The 21,462-nt window shown below is 35.7% G+C and overlaps 3 protein-coding genes across 12 annotated transcripts in view; 1 reads left to right on the top strand and 2 right to left on the bottom strand.

Moving 5' to 3' along the window:
* The window catches only part of LOC107265727, a 4,673-nt gene extending 4,404 nt beyond the window's left edge, over positions 1-269 (bottom strand). Inside the window, exon 1 of the mRNA XM_015735470.2 lies at positions 92-269. The gene's annotated coding sequence lies outside the window, so the exon portion shown is untranslated. The remainder of the gene's footprint in view (positions 1-91) is intronic.
* The window catches only part of LOC107265726 (BTB/POZ domain-containing protein 7), a 23,197-nt gene extending 19,205 nt beyond the window's left edge, over positions 1-3,992 (top strand). For 2 of the 4 annotated variants that reach the window (XM_015735468.2, XM_015735467.2), the window contains exons 10-11: positions 1,675-1,875; positions 1,955-3,992. In XM_015735468.2, the coding sequence (XP_015590954.1) occupies positions 1,675-1,875; positions 1,955-2,239 (486 nt within the window). In that variant the 3' untranslated portion in view covers positions 2,240-3,992. Of the gene's footprint in view, positions 1-733; positions 804-1,674; positions 1,876-1,954 lie in introns of those variants that run through there. The other 2 variants (XM_025082980.1, XM_025082979.1) reach the window with 2 other exon arrangements.
* A 5,519-nt stretch (positions 3,993-9,511) lies between these two features.
* LOC107265728 (biotin--protein ligase) lies at positions 9,512-21,031 on the bottom strand. 7 transcript variants are annotated; one of them, XM_025082987.1, is made up of 20 exons: positions 20,693-21,031; positions 18,922-19,085; positions 17,391-17,527; positions 16,066-17,295; positions 15,265-15,432; positions 15,015-15,166; positions 14,769-14,939; positions 14,522-14,675; positions 14,355-14,420; positions 13,958-14,155; positions 13,543-13,885; positions 13,339-13,473; positions 12,952-13,278; positions 12,526-12,877; positions 11,850-12,032; positions 11,618-11,750; positions 11,383-11,543; positions 11,203-11,317; positions 10,876-11,089; positions 9,512-10,799 (listed from the first exon to the last, which is right to left on the bottom strand). In XM_025082987.1, exons 5-20 carry the CDS (start codon positions 15,416-15,418, stop codon positions 10,625-10,627), a joined length of 3,033 nt encoding a protein of 1,010 aa, XP_024938755.1. In that variant the 5' UTR covers positions 15,419-15,432; positions 16,066-17,295; positions 17,391-17,527; positions 18,922-19,085; positions 20,693-21,031; the 3' UTR covers positions 9,512-10,624. The 7 variants fall into 7 exon arrangements, with proteins under 7 accessions (XP_024938755.1, XP_024938754.1, XP_024938753.1 ...); XM_025082986.1 differs by lacking the exon at positions 18,922-19,085 and having other exon boundaries at positions 20,712-21,031; XM_025082985.1 differs by lacking the exon at positions 18,922-19,085.
* Between the last annotated feature and the right edge of the window lie 431 nt (positions 21,032-21,462).

A 21,462-nucleotide genomic window follows, 5' to 3' on the forward strand; every position in this document is an offset into this window, starting at 1 on the left:
GGGGGGGGGGGGGCTCTATCCTGGAATTCATGTCTTATTTTGATTTAATAAAAAAATTAAGTGAAACTGACCAATTAAATTTAATACTTACCGTTTACTGGCAATGTATCTTCTTTACTAGTTCCTAGAATTATAGTTGTTGTGTCTTATCGTACAATTAGTAAATAACTGGAGCAATTTGTGATAAAGTGACAGTTTATTAACGATATGGAGGCCCGACCGGTGCGTTTATTGCGATAACCAGAATAGCCTGAACGCTGCAATAACAACTGAGCTGTGTGCTATAGTCCAGTGCTGACCCTTACTACTCCCTCTTTTTCGCTTCTATTGCCATTACTGCACTCCTCTACCATTTTGAGCATCGCTAATTGTGATACGACGTTACGTAAGCTAAAGTTCCTATTCTAGTACAGGCTAAATATTAGGGTAAGCGCTGCCATTGAGAGTTTCGAGCTTCTTATTTTGTGCACTCAAAACATAGGAAGAGCTATGCTTGCGCCATGTTATCGAGCATAAATAATCTTTGTATTTAATATTACTTGTTGTGCGTATTTAATTACATTGTATTTAATACTACACGCTGTGCCCTCTTCGATTGGCATTGTGTTTGAACTTTCAATTTAATTTTGGAGAGTTTCTTCTGTAATCTACAAGCTTTCTCCAATGGTAACAAACTCACGGAACAATTCTGTGCTATGTTTTTGGTATGTGCTTTTTGTTCTTTTCTCCCTAGCATGACTGCGCGAACAAAGTTTGGGAGGAGAGCAGTTGACAGCGAGACCAGGCACGCGCGTATTTTGTTAGTAAGACTAAAATTCTAATAAATCTTAGTATCATCACATGTTTGAGTTATTGATGTTATTTTTTTTCCTACAATATCGTGGAATATAAATTAAGTTTCATCGCCAGTCAATCGATGAAGCACAATCAGGAATGTAACGGGAACAAAATTATATATCATATCGGGGATAAGAGATAATGCAGCAAAACCGATAGGTATAACTTTCTTCAAGATGTTCCTAGGCGAGTAAATATCATTTGATGAACTAAATGATCTGTTATATGATTGAAGTTCTCTCAACTTCCAGATTGTTGCCTTATATGCTGAGTGATCAGTCTGTATATATATATATATATATATCTGTGTATTAAATAGATTGAAAGATGGTTTCCAGGACTTTTTTTCTTGAGTATTGGCAGTTACGAGGACATTTGGTGTTTTCCAGGATGGACCGGGAAGTATCCTATATTCAACGTATATTTCCAGGGCCGTTAAGTGGCATTTACACCGAATTTTCCAAAAAAATGTTTATGCTGGACATCCGGAGTTGTGATGGGCTAAGAAATATCTTCGTTAGGTTAGATTAGGTTAGAATTCCAATGCCACATGTCCCATAGTTTTTTTTTGTCCTGGAAACTGCCCTTTTATACATATATATATAATACACCTCTAGATTAATAACTCTCCTAAACATATGAAGCAATAAGCATATGTCAACGTTGCGTTATTGAAATTGAATAACGTGTACATTTTTTTACACAATTAGGTGCTTACAACATGTCATAGAATTACTTACGATCAAAAACATGATAATGATTTTTGTTAAATAAATAGATTCAATATTCAAAAACAGTTGAATTAGTTAACCATGGATTACATCTGTTCAATTGCAGAATGCAGGCTGTTATCGTATGCGGGAGCAGGGTGATAATATGACTGGTCTCGAAGAAGTTGCTGCAGGAAATATGGCGGCTGCTGCACAAGGTTGTTATGGATGGAATTTGACCTTCCCACGTCAAGCATCGTCCTATTCTCAGAGGCATGAACTGCCAGCAATTGTTACGGAAGGAGAGAACTACAGACTACCTGGAGAGGTGACAGTTCAGGTTTTTAATAGATTATGAAAGTTATATGAACATATTATTAAGGTTAAACAATTTATTATCTATTTAGTCGGAGAATAATTCCTGCAGTGATGGGCACCTCTCGGACATAATGCCGGATGTTGCAATGGCCACAGCTTCCTTTGGAGCCCTGCAGCTAGTTGAGCAGCAGGAACTGGAATTAGATCTTGGTGATGGTGCATCGCATTTACTTCAACACGCTCCAACATCCGCAGGGACTATCGGACCCCACCACCCTCTACTTTCTCATCAACGCCAAAGACGCTTTCCGGGACCTCCGCCACCACCTTATATACACCACCGTCCAGGTACCGGGCCACCCAGGTTTATTTGAGATCCTCTCTGGTAAGTCGGACAAATAAGCGAACGATCATCCCTTTGTTTCTTACGAACTGGAAAGGATCTAGCAACGGGAAATAACTCCCTCTGGGAAGCATTGTATGCGCGCGCATGGGTGTGTGTGTGCGTGTGTGTGTTTACAGCCTGGACATGCCTGGTAAATAAAGAGCAGGGCGTCATTTGTATCGGACCAATTTAACTAGTTATCGGTTAACCTAGAGGACTGTAATGTAATTTATGACGTTGGTTATGCATATTACGGAGATGGGTATAACAATGCTGCCCGTAATCGTGTTTCGTACCGCACTGCAATATTTTACCTTTATCGCGAGTATCTCTAATAAGTGGCAGCGAAGAACCATTAATCTGTCTACGGACATCACATTGTCATCGTAGCTAGAATAAAGCTCTAATAATTTATAGGGAAGAATAATGAATCAGACATCTACGTTCTATGTTTACTAAAACGTGATTTTAAGAGGTACAGCCATTTCTCAAAGTTTAGGGGAGAAATCGTAAATTAAGAAATGTAAAGATAGATGAGAATGTTACATAGAATACTTTATCCATTTCTTTCTTCAAAACTATCAAATGAAGTTAATAATTTTTTAAGCTGCTGAACAATTTCCATAAATCACTCTTATTTTAGGAAATATGATTCTTCATCGAGTGATGCAAATGATGTAATTTGAATTTCAGATTCAAGTATACGCATTAAGATGAATACTTACATGTAATGTAAACGTTCAGATGACCGAGACCCAGATAATCGAGGCTCTATTTTAATCATTTATCTAAGGTTAGTGAACATATATACAGGCAGAAGCAGAATATCAATTTCACTGTTCCTCATTGTAACCTGAAGACCTCGCTAAGTGACAATATCTAAGGCGGAAAGATTATAATTCTCGCTTCGACGCTATATTTTCTCTTTTTGCAAATTTCAGCACCCTGAACTATCATAAAACTACAGTCAATCATTTGGAGGTGAAGGAAACTTTAGAGGATGTCCTACTTACAATATGTATACCACTTTATTAAATACAAAGCATGAAGCTACTCAATGAGTAAGAATACTTTTTTGCATTATCTTTAAGAGATTGCAAACACCGAACGGGCATCTTGATTTTTTAAATTGAAAGTAATAACTAATAATGGCTGCTCCCTCGTGAATGTGTCGTAAACTACGCGTAGGAAAAAATATAGATAATGTAACCTGAGGTTAGAATGCCCATTTTATTTCCATGGTAGCATTGACTTCAGTTGCTGTGTTTATACTAAATATCCAATATGTAGGAAAAGTTCTACATTACATTACTTCAAATATCTTATACTTTCGAATTTACGATTTTCCTGTTAAGTGTTGAAATGGTTTTATCCCTTTAAATTCTTATTTATCTACTAAGCAAGTCAGTATTTTATCTACTGAATCTTCCCTGTAAACAATCAAAAACATTGTATTAAAATCGTTTTAAGATAAGAAACTGATGTGAGTGATCCCGAGAATGCGGACGGACCAGTGCCCATGAATTTAAATGAATGCAACGAATTAATCGCTTTTTTCCCTCGTTTTAACTTATAAACGACAATATAAAATAAACCGAGCATCCGAGATGTATGCTTAATGAAAAGATACATTAGATATTGAAACTATGCAGTAGTAGTATGTGCCGAAAATATGGGGGCCGAATCGTTTAAGCTTCGAGTAAACGAAGATTCAATAAAAAGATGTACACAGAAACATAAAATACACTTGGAATACATGCATATATATTAGTCATACATATACATATACATATGCACGCGCGTATGCGTGTGCACGCACGCACACACCTACACATATACACATAAACACATACTAACATACATACAGTGGCCAAAGGCTTTAGCACGCGTATGTATGTACAGAAAAAATCAAAAAGTGTGGAAAAGAATGCCAGAAAAGAATAATAGTTTTTCAAAACATCTTCAAATGATATTATTTGCTTATTCAATCCATGACATGTAGTACTCCTTCATTATTGAGGACGGCTTGTCTCTCTTCGTCCCCTTTTACGTTACATGCGATGCGATACGATGAGTTACAAAATATCATTTCTGATTGGTACTCCTATTTTTGTAGCGAACATAATTTAGCTATTCGTTGAATTGGCATCTGTTGGACATTTTCACTCGCACGAAACTCTAAAAACAAAGTGCATAAGGGTATAATACGAATTTTCGTCAATATAGTTTACTTAATATTTATTTTGTGTCTCAGCAACGCTTCCTTCGCATATGTAGATTTCTCGGCTCATCGACATATACAGAGTGTATCAGCTAAGATGCACGTTTGAGATTTGCGGTGAAACGGAGCACAATTTCGAAAATCTGATGTCACGACCATTGAATATTTTTTGATTGCGCATTGAATGGGCATATTATTATAGTTTGCTTAACTTCCGGTCGCAAATAAAAAAAATTATCTTCGCCATTTTAAATGATATTGAAAAAAGTTAAATGCAAAAGTTGTAGAGCACGAAAAATAATAGAGATGAAAAAAAATTCGGACGGATTGCACACATAATAAGGGAGATATTTGCGTTCGAAATTTTATCATTTTTTTGACAAATTCCTGATACTGACGGAACCCTTAGCTTCGTGCAGCAGCTTCACGCCGAACTCACGATTCGCAATTGATATGAGGTAAGCGTTCAGTCAGACGCATCCGTACAAGGTGACTAAAGCATATTACAATGCTTTTTTTTTATTACAAGTTAGAAACCCAATTAATCCTGCTGTAGATTTCCGTGATCCTGGATATAGATTTTGGAGTCTTCGTCTTCCAAAATCTACTTCCAGGAGCATGAAGAATCCAAAATTTGCATCCAGGATCACGGAAATCTACAGCAGAAATACTTCGGCTTCTAACTTGTAATAAAAAATAGCATTTTAATATGTTTTAGCCACCTTGTACGGGTTTACGTCTGACTGAACGCTTACCTCAAAACAATTGTGTATCGTGAGTTCGGCGTGAAACTGCTGCACGAAGCTAAGGCGTTCCGCGAGTATCAGGAATTTGTCAAAAAATTACAAAATTTCGAGCGCAAATATCTCCCTTATTATGTATGCAATCCGTCCCAATTTTATTTCACCTCTATTATTTTTTCTTGCTCTAAAACTTATGCATTTAAGTTTTTCAATATCAATATTTGAAATGGCGAAGATAATTTTTTTTTATTTGCAACCGGAAGTTAAGCGAACAATAAAAATATGCCCATTCAATGCGCAATCAAAAAATATTCAATGGTCGTAACATTAGATTTTCGAAATTGTACAACGTTTCACCGCAAATCTCAAACGTGCACCTTAGCTGATACACACTGTAATATGGACTACGCGATTCCTACTTCAAATCCTTTGAAAAAGTTTCCGCTCAAATAAACAAACAGGAAATGAAGTGGTAGTCAGTCGCTCTCCTTTTCTAATGCTCCTATTGGCTACGTTTTCTATACTTTCGTACTACGGCTGTTGATTAGAAAGAGAAAGTGCTTGACCTACACCAGTCGCTATCTTTTTTTTTCAGCCGACCATTTTCCCCATGTTTATGCATAGTCCATACTATACAACGTAAATGTTCGACTATTCTCTATTGTTAATTATTTTGTCTCCCTTTTTTATTTTCTCATCATTATTTGTCATTTTTCACAAGTTCATTGTATGTAAAGATAGTGAAAAATGTAAAGATAGTGAAAAAGGCAAACATGGTATTCAAGAGAAAGAAAAAATTACAAAAGGTCTTAAGCAATATCTTTTATCCCGTTACACTCTCTATTCAAAAGTTCTAATTCGTCAATTTCATTCAAAGTTCATTGGAAATGAATAAAATATGGAAACCTTTCAATAAAACTGTTGCAAAGTGATATGATCATTCATATCGCGCAATTTTCTGATGATTAATAAACTCAATTCCACTAATTATCACTTTAATCAGCCTTGTGTTTCTGGATGGCTTTTTCGTATCACGTCTAAGGCGCTCAATAAAAGCTCTAAGCTCTAAATTCGAGATGCCTCAGTCCGTAGTATATTTTATTCACTCTCAAAAGGGAGGGTGTATTTTCATCGTGTTTTTCGTATGTGTGCACACACAAAATACGCACAGCCACACACACACAAATCGCGTGTACATACTGATGTATCACAAGAAATAATTATAATATTACAGAAGAGACGTGGGACCCACGAGGAGGTTAAATAACCAATCGCTAGGAATTAGAAGAGATTCAGATAAAAATTATTAACCGGGAATTTAATATATATATATATATATATATATATATATATATATATATATATATTAAATATATAGGTAAAAATTAGAGGTAGGTTAGGTATATTGCGTAGCTTTAAGTTTATGAGAGAAATGCTACTTACAAAAATCATCAGATTAAGATGAGATAACTCTCATTCTTTTGCTGCTGGACACTTTAGTTGCATACCTTATGTCGTATTTCAAATGCCAGGATATACGGTTTACATAAGTGCAACAAGAATTTCAAACATTTGTCTTCAGCATGCAAGAAAAAATTGGGACTAGAGAAGATGCCCTAAACTCTAAATTTAGTTGTAAATATAAACAGAGCAATGTTCAGGTTGTTGTTATTATTATTACGCAATGTGAATTGTACATAATGGTGTAGACTGTAAGACTCGACTACTATATAATGTTCAAGGTGATCGTGAGACAATGCATGTTCTAATTAAAAATGGACGGTGGTACTTAAGAATGTTGATGATTTTTTCACGTAAATAAGATGGAAGAAGGCCGTGAAAACGAATGATGAAGGATGGAAAATGTACCAAAAGGTGGCGGAGAATGAAGGAAGGGAGGAGAGACAAGCGTTATACAAAAAGGAAATTGTAGATAAGCGAATGAAAAATGAAAAATGGTGGACATTCTTCCGTATATAGTTTATTCTAATAAAATCAGCGCAGCTAATATATGATAACAAACTTCGTGGTACAAAGAGAAGTTAAACTTAACAAAAAGTACATTTTAGCGTTCAAAGGAGTGAATTTCTCGCGAATTATTAATGTGTTCTGAGACGCGCCGTTCATTTATTGATAGTGTCGAATCGCCTGGTAGAACGTGAAAGTTATTTATTATTTTGTAAAGTGGGATATAAGAGTCATATGTGTGTATGTACAGTCATCTCCAACAATAGGAATATTTAGAAACGAGGATCGTTAAGGGCGCATCTGTAAGATTGCCCTGATTTCTGTCGTTCATACATTATAGAACAAAAGATTTCCAGGTAATTGCTGATCCTACTTCAAGATAAAAATCTCCTTTTCTGTAATTCTCATTTCTTTAATTTTTTTATATTATTATTTTGAATTCCCGAGATAGGATCTTTCATGCGACATGGTTCTATGGATGAGGAACTAAGGTAACAACCATGTTCTCCCTTTATGATCCTTTGCTATTTTATAGCATACATTAAATAATGGAGTACAATACAACGTTTAAAATCGTTAATCACGGTAATGGATTCTTTAACGGTTTAATCTCGTTTACAAAAAAGAGAGAACGTTGGTTACTCAGAATAAGAAGTTCCTTTTTTTGATGTCCCTTTAATTAATATTTTTGTTCTTAACGTTTTTATTATTTGTGGGGTCACTATGTGATTTCTGCGATTCACACTAAACCAGAGAGAAATTAACCAGAATTTCTAGTAACAGGAATTTCATAAACACTGGTACGCGAACCGCATAAAATATACATTATTATTATCATCGTCATCATTATTATCATTATTGTTACACGTAATGTATTGTATACAGGATCTATAAGGAATATAATCCTTAAAAAAGTCGTTGAATATCATACAGCACAAAATGTATTTGAATGTTTTGTACTGTATGGATTCATATCGACTTAATAGAAATATATGCTGTCAAATGAACTCACGTGAAAGGGTATATGGCGGATTCTATCTATTCGCAGCACATAGTAGTTATATTTATAAGGATTGTGAACTTGTAGCAAGAAATGTCAGATACTCGATATTCACGTAATCTTTACAATCGATTGATAGAGTGTGTGAATTGTACATATAGTAATAGCGGCTCGATTAGACAGCCGCCTATAAAGATCATTTGAATAATCGTATATAAGGTATGAAAAACGGAAGCTTGTATCGTTTCCTGAGAAGTACCCGAAACCACTTCTTGTCTTCTCCCAAAGATGAGAAAATTATAAGAAAAGAAAAGTTATATAGAAAAAAGTAAGAAGGAAAAAAAACTGTGTCAATGCATTCCATAGGGATTAGCGGCGCAGACAACGAATCTTATTATTTGATTTATTTCTTTCTCGCGCCTGCGCAATTGGCCGAGACATGATCACGCAGTTAAAATGCTGGAAAAAACACCATTAAATATCGATGATGTGCGACGCGAGCGAGAGCTTTCCCCGGCGAGTCTGTGATAAGAGGTCTCGAAAGTCAATCTCCCACTCGTTTATACATAAATTTCAATAATACTTCGATAGGAGAGTTTTGCTCGCTCACATGTGTTTAAAATTTCTTCATTGGATAAAAAAGACCTCGTCGGGACAATTTCGCAGTATGGTTTTTTTCTCTTAGACAAGCAGGAGAATGCTTTTACAATAATTTTCTGCTCTTATTCTCTACGTTTCTTTTTGTCTACATATAATATCTGCACTGGAAAACATCAAATTATCCAACAACGGGAGTCTTTCAATTGTATAAAATAAAACTATTAATAAGCGACAACAGGTTAAATACATGTAGCACATTGAATTACCGCTCGATAATATATCTTTCCCGATGATTTTATGTTTCTCTCGGATGATGACATTATACATATGTGTCATACAAATAAAAGAAAACAGCACAGACCCTTCAACTGCTAAAAAGTTAGTGCATTAGTAGTAATAATAATTTCAGTGTCATGGCAACATGTTACTTAATCCATTTGAGAAATGTCATCATCATCATTCCTTGTGATTCAAAACGATTACTCTATCGAACATCGATGTTTCGATTATTATATTATTCATGCACAGTAAAAGTTGATTAATAGTATCTGTACATATTGTAATACCTGATATTAAAAGAAAAAACAAACAAAAAATGATATATTTAAAAAAAATATATACCGTCTTATCTTTCCCGTTGCACGTTGTTAAGGATCACACGGGGAACAAAAAAAGAATGGTGCGAAGAAAGAGGGACGAGTGTTGAATCTTTGAACAATGATAAAGCAATGCATTAAAATCATGGTATAATTAATAAGTGAATTTCTTCATAACAATGACATACTCTTTCGTCAGATAACATTTAGGGTTTATTTTTTTGGAAGGACTTACAAATATTTATTTTTCATTATTTTGTCTTCCTTAATTTTCCCCGTCTTCATGATACGTTTTATAACACTGTTAAATGGGGAATGAACAATATTGTTTATATTATGAACATAAATCACACGGAGAATTTTTTATCGAGATACTTATGCCTATATACGAGAATGTTATGTATGTAACGTATGAATAGATGTATATATTTATGTAGGCAGCATTTGAAAGACTAATTTTGCTTAGCACCTACAATCTTTTACATATTTCCATACTTTAATACGCGTACATAATTTAAAACCTATTTTTATATGTTCCTTGCAGGTGAATATTTAAAGTGACACTTACGAATTATTTTATTTTTGGATTCACTTTTCTTTACAGCAATCCAGTTGCCATCAACTTCGACTCACTTTAGTAATTTTTTAGTCTTATTATCCCTTATTATATAATCATGGAATAATATCTTGATAGGCCGGTGAAGCGTTTAAATGGTGAATAGCAAGTGTAACATTATTTTAGATAAAATTAGAAAAATTAGGTTATAAATTCCTAATATATTTATTAATTATCGAATCACTAGAGCCTCATAGAGTTCTGCATTTTAAAAATAAAGTGTCGAGATTTCAAATATTTCGGATACAAATATTTCCTTCGCCCCTCTTCGTTCTACTCAAAGAACCCTAAGAAAATTGTATTATATAAATTGTTCTTCAACTTTTGTCATTCGTATATAGTATCAATAAATGAGAAATGTCTTTAAGCATTGTGAAGTGTCATTAACATAATTACATAATTACAAACAATACAAACTTAACAAATTCCATGCTCCTTAGGATAATATGGTTCGCTTTTTGTTATATTAAATAGTTACAAACATCGATTATGATGACGTTTGTCATGTCGTATGCTGCTCTTATTAGATGAATTTCTGGCGAACTACATGGAATGAAGCAACTGTGTAATAATTAATTATATTAAATGTTAAATGCATAAACACACCAGTACAATCCTAATGGTAAGCGCTTATTTTTGCGGGGCTATGAGTCCTTTGAGAATATCGAAACTATTCCCATCCGGATGCACAGCAAATATGTTTCCATCTTTACCTTCAACCTGGAGAAAGCCATAATCATCAATACCCAGGACTTTCACCTCCTGGGATGATCCTTGTGGTGAGATTACAGTAACCTCAGCATCTCTACAAAAAAATGTCCATTGTAAAAAACATTTACGCTATTGTTATTCAATGGGATATTAATATATGAAATACTGACGTATGCATCCAATATTCGTAATACACTTCGTATAAATGATCCAAGTTGTCAGCCTGAACGACATTTACCAGTCTCTCGATTTCACTGAAGACAAGAGCTAAAAATCTTTCGTACGACAGCTTCTGCAATTTTGTAGCGTTTTGTTTATTGTACCAACCGATTACGTCATTTATACAACAGGTCGGCACGCTGTTTGATAAGTTTGCACCCACCCCTACGAATTAAGATACCTTCATGTAAAACTGAACGTTAGAAAAAACAAAATAGTGAATGATTCTCTAGCACTTTTAGTAAAACGTGTAAAAACCTATGTCAGCAATTAAGTACCTATGTTACAAATAGCGTTTAGTCCCTCCATTACTGTATTCACTATTAAACCACCAATTTTTGCTGTACTGCCCGCATAAATGTCGTTAGGCCACTTGAGCCTGAGATCAAGTTCCTGCAATTCCATAATAGTAACTAATTCAATATTAAAAAAGATGCTTTCAATAGCAAAATTTTTACCTTATAGCCTGGGATAGATTTTATAGCAGAAACTATAGATACAGCAACCAAATGTTGAAGAATCGGTAAATGTCTTCCTAAAGGTGAATTCAATGGTATGTGAAGCTGAAGAGTAAACATAGCACAACCCTCAGGGCTAAGCCAAATATTTTTCTTTCGACCTAAAATAATATTATTTCACATTAATATTTTAATTGTTGTTAGACGGTAACACAATGTCAATAATTATAAATACCTTGACCCTTGGTCTGTCGCCGTGGTATCACCACTAAACCATGATGTAAAGTAGTGCCAGCTACTACATCCATAGAGGATGACATAATGTCAGCATATATTACCAGACGACCCAAATGTTCTGAAGTAAGATTCTAAAAAACAAAATAATACAAGGATAATAAACAATGTACTCCATTTATTCCAATAATTATAAATTATTTTATAAAGTTTTATAAATTGTAACAAAATACCTCAAAATATTCAACAGTAGAAAACTTATCAGGACATTGATGTACCATCACTGGTAACAAAAACTCCGATGCTGGTGCCGCCTTGGTTGTGCGATCACAAAACTGAATTTCTAATTTGGACATTCTTAGTAGGTCGTTCGGTTGCATTTTGGCTTTCAATCGGTCCAGCATTTCTAATTTTAACTGTATAACGGATAATGAAGATTACACTGATTAGAAGTGACGACCTTGGAACAGGATGCATGGTTTTTGTTTCTCTGACATGTGTTTTATCTACATTGGGACATACTTGTGCTTCATTTTTGATCAATTTTTTAAGACAGGGAAGGGGGACAATTTACAGTTGTGTGCCTTTAAGTGCACTGTGCGATATCAATCTCCCAGTGGTTTATCTGCCGACAAATTCAACGCTCTACACTGTTATTCGCTTGCTAAACAAATTAATTTGTTCTATAAGGACATGCAAGATGAATGATTACCGCAGAGTATATGAACCAATTTAAGAAGACAAAGAATGCACAAAACGATAAAAACCATAGCAGCTTTGCTACATAACGTGTATTGCTTGTTTTTTTTAGTTCATTATAGTGCGACAGCAAGCTGGAGACACTGGAGATTTCATCGAGTGATTAAAAAATAGTGTGGTGATAAAACTTAATATTTATATATTGTGTACCTCATGTCTTCCCAGAAAAAATGCTGAACCGTAGATTGGTTCTGTTCGTGGCTCAGAACTGACATCCATACCCAATTGGGTACCCAACAGATCACTAAAGATCTCCAATCGAGCGGTATTGCTTTGCTTCAGTGCATTGAATTTACTTTCCTCGAATTCATATTGGGATGGATCAGCTTCTAGGTGGATCTGTGAGAAGACAGCCTTTCCACCGCTAGTTGGAAGATTCGCCAAGAGAATGCTTGGTGTGTGCCAGATTTCCTCTGTCCCAAGTACACGTACATGAAACGTATGAGATTTGCCAGCTTTATCTCTAACATTAGCTGAAGCTGGAGTCTGAGGTGCAGCTACCCTGAATAAGATTATTACTTAATATTCAAATCGATGTGAAGAATAAAAATATTTGCATCGTTGGAGGAAACTAACTTCACATCCTCGTGATCCTGGGAGAATTTAGTCTTGGCTGGAGATGCCTGATAGCAAAAGATATGATGCATCATTCGTACGTGTTTCCATTTTCCATAAGAAAATCGCACTAATTCGTGTTCCCGAACTTCAGCTGTTTTGAATGATGGAAGTAGGGTATGCAATGTGTTTGAACATAGAGCTAACAGTTTTCCACCTTGAACCATGTATTCTACTAATTGAGATGCTATGTCTACTCCTACATTTCCACAAACCACTACGAGTGTTGCCTGATCCATCCAAACTTCATTTTGAGCCTCCTCCAGGGACAAAGTGTATATTGTATATCTGAATAATTTCTTTGTTTAAATATAAAGTTCATACTTTATTCAAAATACAATGGCTTACTTGTCCTTATTTAATGTGGCGTCCAAAACGTTCTTCACATTTTCTATAGCTATGGTACTGTCAGCATATATTAACACATTTGGAGGCTTTGAATAATTTCCAGAACCAGTAACAAGTTTTTTGGAAGGCGAATAGCTGAAAAATAAATATATTCAAATTTATTAATTGTAAAGTAGTGTCACTTAAGATTCTAATTATAATTACTTTGCAGTGCTAGTTGACGGTAACTTCTTTGGCGATAGTGTTCTTCCTTCACCCTCATCAGTTACATGTGAGGATTTAAAGGAACTTGATCCTAGAAGATTTACAGAAGATGCTACTTCAATGTTGATAACATCCTTCAAATGGAGATTCTGAGATTCGGAACGATTTGGAGTATCAGAGAGGATTGCTGAACTGTCTAAATATGGGGTTGGACTAAGATCAACTGAGTTGGTCAAAGCTTGGGATAGTCTGGATGCCGTTCCGTTTATAATGGCAGTAGCAGACGCTGGGGTCGGAGGTGGCGTTGATGGAACAGGAGAGTTGGATGATTCTTCCTTCATATCTATTAAATAAACGTAAATTCCAGTGCCATTATTAATTCATATGAAGTTGAATCCGAAAAATAAAAAGTTACCTGATAAGTCACCAGGTATTGTAATTTCAAGTATCGTAGGCATTTGCAGTGTTAGTGACTCACTTCCTGGTGATATAAATATTCCAGGTGGATCCTCTACTTCTATGGTCATTCTTTGTTGCGATACTAATCTTGCGGTGCTACTGAATATTTGCAATCTCTTCATATGTGCCTCGCACTGTGCTTTCCCTATTAATTCTGTATGACGATATAATGACTACGTTTCCATCGTGCAATATTTAAGTAGGATCAACCAATAATGTGCAATATTTGAAAAGAATACACGAACATGATTCTTTAAGGCTATTTAAATCTGGCACAATCGAAACGTAGTCAGTAACTTAAATTAGTAATATTATTTGTACTAAATTTTTAAAAATTATTTTGAATTACTCACTTTTATTGTGAATATGATTCAACTGATCGCTGTTATATGCACAGGGCTTCCCTGATACTAAAACGGCTATACAATATAGTATACATGAATTTTTAACCTTCCCAATTCTTGTATTATGTATTGATTGTTATTATCAATGAGGTCATTAATGTTTACAGTGAACTTACATTGGATTCGGGTCAGTGAAAAACCGTTGTTAATAAAGCACTGGTCGTTCATTAGGGCAATTGAGAATTTTGTTATATGATCTAGATCCGTTTCTAATATTAGTCCTAAACTTCGGTCTGTTGTCCAAGCGACTATTAAACCATAGTCTTCAAGCTAGGTGATAGCAGAAGAAAGATATTCTTTCTCAGATTCCTATTTTAAGTGCTATAAATTTACATATATAAAAAAATATTCTTCGTAATGTACCTTAGTAGTCTTGTTTGTGACCACCGGGTTATAACTTTTCAAGTCCGCTTCAATGAGCACATGCATCTTACAATCCTGATGGAGTCCAACTTGAGTACAATTGTATGTACAAAGGGGAAACAAAGTTTTGCCATATGGATATTGAAGCCAATCGGTTACATCCACTTTTTGCTATAAAGAGAAAATTAGTACAAAATTCTATATATAATTTTTGTTGTATCTCTTTAGTAATTATAACCTGTCTACCTGAGGATAAATTGTACAGAGGCACTTATCACCTTGGAACCAGAGAAGGTCGCTAAGCTTGGCAACATTATGATTCCCGCAAAAATAAGAACTAAGTAAATCCTCAGTCCCGCCATTTCCAATTCCAGCAATGCTTTTGTCTCCACAAGTTTCTTTGCGTATGGGAAAAACATATTAAGGATATGCCCAATAACCAAAAAAAGTGATGAGAAATATTGTCAGTCAGATAACATTTCAAGTTTCTGATTACCTTCTTTTGTGCATACTGGTGATCTGGTGTGGAATGTTATTGAAGGACGAGAAGTCTCTGGTCCCTGAAAAGCAATATTAAGTCTTGCTCTCAAAGAGGAGAGCCTCCATGCTTGTATCCAGGTTGCAATCATGTAGAAAAATGTCAGGAGCATCTTGCAAATAGATGCTGTAATATGTCAGATCAGCAAGATATTATATACTTTTAATTATTTTGGTAAATGTTTGTATGCTGCAATAAATTATTTTAAAAGATAGAAATTTAAGCTTTCAATTACTCTGACATCTAATCATATAAAATCTATAAAACTAGCAAAAGTAATGTATAATGTACAAATTATTATTGCTAAATATAGATTAATTTTAATAATATTGTTTTATGTAATATACACTACAACTGATATTATACAGAAGAGGACGTAAAATAAATGATAATGCATGGTCAAAATAAAGAGACTACAATCAGTGAAATAAAGGTGAAAATATAATTTTATTTTTTTTTAACGCAGATGTGAACAAATACAGTACACGGATGATATACAAATTAAAGTTACGATTGTTCACAAAAGATTATATATTATTTTTAATTCATTTGGAGTCCAAATTCTTTTTGGAAGTCACATCTAACCAGTCGGCAAATTTAAACGAAAATTGTTGAGAACAGCAATATTTCAATTGCGGAAAACACAGAAGCCTATCAAAGTAGGATTATAGGAATTCGGAAGAGGATGTCAAGTTATAGTAGTCTTAAAAAAAAAAAAAAGATTCTATAGATCCTTGAACAAACCCTCTCATCGCGTACCTTCCTTACAGCTGATCAAACACTAAATCCGCCAAGAATTATTTTGATATTCCTCAACGTCTTGTTAGCTTACATTCTATATTTTATGCAAACAAATTCATACAATCTCATCTTTGGAATTATGTCCTATAGGCGTCTAATTATCGATGAGATTCAAATTCCCTAGTATTTCTGTTATTATGTCGCGGCCTAGTGATAAATAATCTCACTAGAATTGAGCGGCGAATTCAAATGAGGGATTACAATGGAATCCCGATTTCTGTCTCCAAATCAGAATTCAATACTTTCAAATACTCAGTCTGCCATTAACGCATAAATAAGGTATATTCTAAACAATTCGGAGAAAGTTTTCTAGCCGCTACACGTGCATAAACATATGGGCTACAAAGAATGTAGGCAGAGGCCATTTGTTTATTGCTATTCTAACGAGTGAGTTTTTCAGGAACTCTCACTCCTGGCAATAAATCGAGTCACTTGAGAGGATCGACGGATAGCAGAATGTTCGGTTAACAGATTACGCTGTCTATGTGCTTCCCCAAATAAACTAAGGATAGGGTGTGCATGAGCTCTTTGTGCGTAAGACAAGGCCCTCGATCTTGGACCCGGACACCAAGGCGCCACACGCTGGCCCTCCACAAAGGGTAGTACATATGAATGTGTATGAGTACGGATGCATGCATGAGAAGTATGAAGAACTGTATCCCTTGGGATCCAGAAAACCAGTTCGATTTCTGGTCTTGAAGGGTGTACTTCGAGTCTATATCGTAGAGTCAATTAGCTAGATTCAGTTAAGATAGATTGATTTAGACTAAATCACATTATAATTAAAGTAAATAAAGTTAGTTATAGTGCTTTCCAATCGCACCTGCATTTTTATTTCTAAAGCCTTTATTCAGTTGAAAACCCATAACATCATCGTACCAGAAATCAATGTATATACAGAGGATTGAACATCGTTGGAGTGCTCATCAGAGCTTTGGTGGCTAACGAACCCACCTCGTCAGATTCACGCAGTCGAATCTGCCGCGAAAACGATAGTGGCGACGATCTGGACGTCACATAATAAAAATTTTGGTGACAGTGGTGAAATAGCTGCATCCTTCGAGGTTCAATTATCCACGAGAGATTCATATCTACAAGGACATCCAGGACTTTCTCAGAAGGACCCAGGACCAATCCACACGTCACGGGAAGCATCCAAGTCTGTTAGTGGAGTGATAAAAGAACAATCTGTGAAATAAGTGAAGTTATAGTGTGCATGTAATTAAACTAGGTATATACTGGTATTGCAAGGACAGAATCATTGTAAATCTTAAATATAATACCTCGAATAAGTGGAGTGGATATCGAGATACTATCCAGGTTTTCTGCGGTTTCCCTGAATCGCGCAGTAAATGCTGGTATCCTACAGAGAAGGCTGCAGCCGTAAAATCAAAAAGGTGTCCATCCGTTCGGAGTGTATCTAGGAATTAAAATAGAAATTTATTAATTAAAAGCAACAATGTCGAGTTCGACAACAGAATGGGAAATCGTTCCTAGAGAGAGAAGCGTGGGTATAGACGAAAGTTCTTCTACTGCCACAGAGTACGATTCCTTACATTCTTCTATATCGGCAAATAAGGATTCAAATAACATAGAAGAAACACGTTATGCTGAATACATAGGAGCTAGAGAAGCTACAGGCTTAATACCGATTTATAATGGAGAAAATATGGCTGCAAATAGCTTCGTAGGACTTTGTAAGTAAACGGCTCTCTTGATTGATCCTTCGAAGAAATTATACTTGACCCAATTCATTAAGTCACGTATCTAAGGACAATACCGAATATTATGGACAATACCGAATCAACAAGGAGTTGCTTGTCGAAAAAATTATAGAGCCTTCCAATAGCTTACGCTTCAAAGTTGTTAAAGGAAGCGGAAATCATTTATTCCGTGATAGAGAAAGAATTATATGCAATAGTTTTCGGTGTTAAACACTTTAGGACTTACTAGTACGGTAACAAGTTTCAGCTGACTAACTAATCATAGAGCTTGCCCTTAGTCTGGGCACACGGAATTAAAGACCCCACGTCGCGACTTCTACGCTGGTTACTAAAATTGAAAAAGTATAATTATGAAGTTCTTTATAAAGCGGGACGGTTGAACGCCAACGCTGATGCTCTCTCGCGAAATCCAATTGATATGGAGATTGCGGATATCAGATTTACGAGTCATTGGCATAATGAAGGAGATAAAGCACTTCTCAAGGATGCACTCAATAGGTACAATACCGAGAAATTGACAGACAGAGAAATAGGGAGAACTCCTCTGACATCAAACGGTTCTGGGAACCACAAAAGTAAAGGGATAGACTTGATTCCAATTGGTCAACAAATTGTATCGAGGCCAGCCTCGGTGCAAGATGATGACACAATGGTAGAGCCTATTACCGCTCGGAGCGTCACAGAGTGCCGCCCGGTATCTGGAAAGAAGATTTGTTGTCTGGCAACTAGATGACCCGATGAGGAGTGAAAAAAGGTGACCTGAAAGGATACAATACTTCCCACCCGGGAAATCGTGTTGTCGAATGAAGAATAGGCAATCTCCTGTAGAGAGAAATAGCAAAAGCTATCCTTTGAGTTACGACAACGAGAGTTGTCTAGTTAGTGATAATGAAAAGTATCGAGTTAATGTTAACCCGGGCCTGGGTATAGCGTGGGCACTAGATGTTTAACGCAGGATGTCAGAAGAGGGGACGTCCATTGATCCCTTAGAGCTACAACAGATAGTAGAAAAGCATGCTCAAACACTAACATACGAAGCATCCAAGAGAAGTGAAAATAGTAAAGATATCAAGAATTCAGAGTCTGGTACCAGCGATAGTCGTGATTGTGAGATAACTGAAAATGACTGTGTTCATCCAGAAAGAAATCTTCTCTCCATCGATTCTCTTGAAGAAGAATCATTTCCTGAATCCATTTCGGATGACGATGACTTCTCTGACAGTGATTTGAAAGAGAATTCCCAAACGAATATACCTGTTCCAACAAAGAGAATGAAAAGGTCAATATTGGCTAATTTATTCTCAGAAACCAGGCATGGAATATTAATAAAAAGGTACCACATAACCCATTTTGTTTCAGCAGATTTTAAGACAAGAACTCAAGTAACGAGGAAACTTTTAAAAAAACAATACATTAGTGAACAGGGATTCGCGACATCCAAACAGGAAATTGGAGATGTGATCATTTTCAAACATGGACCATGCACGTATTTAGCATAATTGTGAAGGAAAAATCAGAGGATAAAATCCAATTATTTAACGTAATAACAGGAATTACGAAATTAAAGAAAGCTGTGGATTATTTCGGCGTAAAAACCGTTAGACTGGCAACATCTGGAGAAAGACTAAATGAACTGCCATGGGGTAATATCAAATTGCATTTAGGTGAGACCTTCCCAGACTGATATCATATTACCCTATGTTTAGGTCAAACTCAAACTCCTGAGGTCGAACAACGAAAGAAAATTATGCAGGAAATGCATGAATCTGTAGTTGGAGGATACAAAAGTGTGAGGAAAACATATGAAAGAATAAGAAAGCAGTACTTTTGGAAAAATATGAAATCAGAGATTCAGACTTTCGTTAAACATTGCCTTACTTGTCAGAAGAATAAGCTTATGTGGATTAAAATCAGGCAGCTAATGATAGTTACTGACACTCCTCAAGAGGCTTTTGAGAAAATAGCTCTCGATATAATAGGACCCTTACCCATCACAAGTTCAAGTAGTAGATACGTCCTCACGACCGAAGATAGTCTAACCAAATATTCTGTAGCTATAGGTCTTCCTGAATCTAAAACTGAAACCATTGCTAAAGCCTTTGCTGAAAATTTCATATGCTGTTTTGGATGTCCTGAGTCCATTCTGACTGAACAAGGTAAAAACTTTACAGGTGAAGTGATGAAACATCTAGCCAAACTATTTAAAATCAAACAACCAAAAATCACTGCCTTCCACCCACAATCCAATAGATCTTTAGAGAGAAGTCACTTGGTTCTAGTTGAGTACTTAAAACATTACATTAATTTAGACAGAAACTGGGACACATGGCTAAAATATTCCATGTTTTTCTATAATACATCAGTTCATGAATCTACTGGATTTAGTCCTCATGAGTTGATTTTTGGCAAAACAGCAAGGATTCCCTCAAACTTCATTAGAGAAAGTTCTGAACGAACCTTTGTAGATTACTTAAGGGATCTCGTAGTGAAACTTAGAGACACAGTTAATTGCTGTGGAAAGATTAGACAAATCTAAATTCAAATCTAAGGAATATTACAATAGGAGTGTAAATATACAAGACTTTGCAGAAGGGAACTGGGTATTTCTATTGAATGACACTAAAGCAAACAAACTTGATCCGAATTATTTGGGGCCATTCCAAATTGACAAGATTCCGGGACACGAAAATGCAAGGATCAAACTTTCTGTGGACTGTACAAAGGTGATACATAAAAATCGACTGAAACCAGCTTATTTGTAAGGTTAGGAAATAGGCACCTGAGTAGAGTAAACAAGACATTGGAAGTAATAATACAGTTAGCACTTAGAAAATTTAAGATATAGAAATGTTTTGGAATACCTATTGTTTGATGACATACCGGCTTAGTTTCCACAGACACAGAGTCGAGCTCAAATAGAGCTGAAATAGATGCCAGTTTTTCTACCTTCAACCGTTTCTACCGCACTCCCACTAGGCAGAGTTCAAGTAGAGTTGTTGGGAGTTGAGTTGAAATATCAGCTATACCAACAACACATTGTTTCATGCACTTTCCAAATGTTTCTCTTCTTTCGTTGAACATATTTATTTGTATCTTCTTCATTCATCTTTTCCACTAACGTTATAAATCCACAAGATCCGCATGTAGGTGTGACGTCCTGATCGTCGCCACTGTCGTTTTCGCGGCAGAATCGACTGCGTGAATCTGGCGAGGTGGGTTCGTTAGCCACCAAAGCTCTGATGAGCACTCCAACGGTGTTCAATCCTCTTTATATATGTTGATTTCTGGTACGGTAAGATTATGGGTTTTCAAATGAATAAAGGCTTTAGAAATAAAAATGCAGGTGCTATTGGAAAGCACTATAACTAACTTTATTTACTTTAATTACAATGTGATTTAGTCTAAATCAATCTATCTTAACTGAATCTAGCTAATTGACTCTACGATATGGACTCGAAGTACACCCTTCAAGACCAGAAATCGAACTGCCTTTCTGGATTCCAAGGGATACAGTCCTTCATACTTCTCATGCATGCATCCGTACTCGTACACATTCATGTGTATGTACAGCCTTTGTGGAGGCCCAGCGTGTGGCGCCTTGCTGTCCGGGCCCAAGATCAAGGGCCTTGTC

Source organism: Cephus cinctus, unplaced genomic scaffold, assembly GCF_000341935.2.
Source record: "Cephus cinctus unplaced genomic scaffold, Ccin1 Ccin1_scaffold0238, whole genome shotgun sequence".
In the NCBI taxonomy this organism is placed as follows: Eukaryota; Metazoa; Arthropoda; class Insecta; order Hymenoptera; family Cephidae; genus Cephus; species Cephus cinctus.

What these genes read in the sequence shown, in the direction of transcription:
- LOC107265728 (XM_025082986.1), bottom strand. Translation starts at nt 15,418, where the DNA reads ATGCTCCTGACATTTTTCTACATGATTGCAACCTGGATACAAGCATGG. An exon ending in GAATCATATTCACAATAAAA is followed by an intron (nt 14,156 to 14,354) that starts GTGAGTAATTCA and finishes ATCGTCATACAG; the next exon opens with AATTAATAGGGAAAGCACAG. An exon ending in AATACCTGGTGACTTATCAG is followed by an intron (nt 13,886 to 13,957) that starts GTAACTTTTTAT and finishes TTTATTTAATAG; the next exon opens with ATATGAAGGAAGAATCATCC.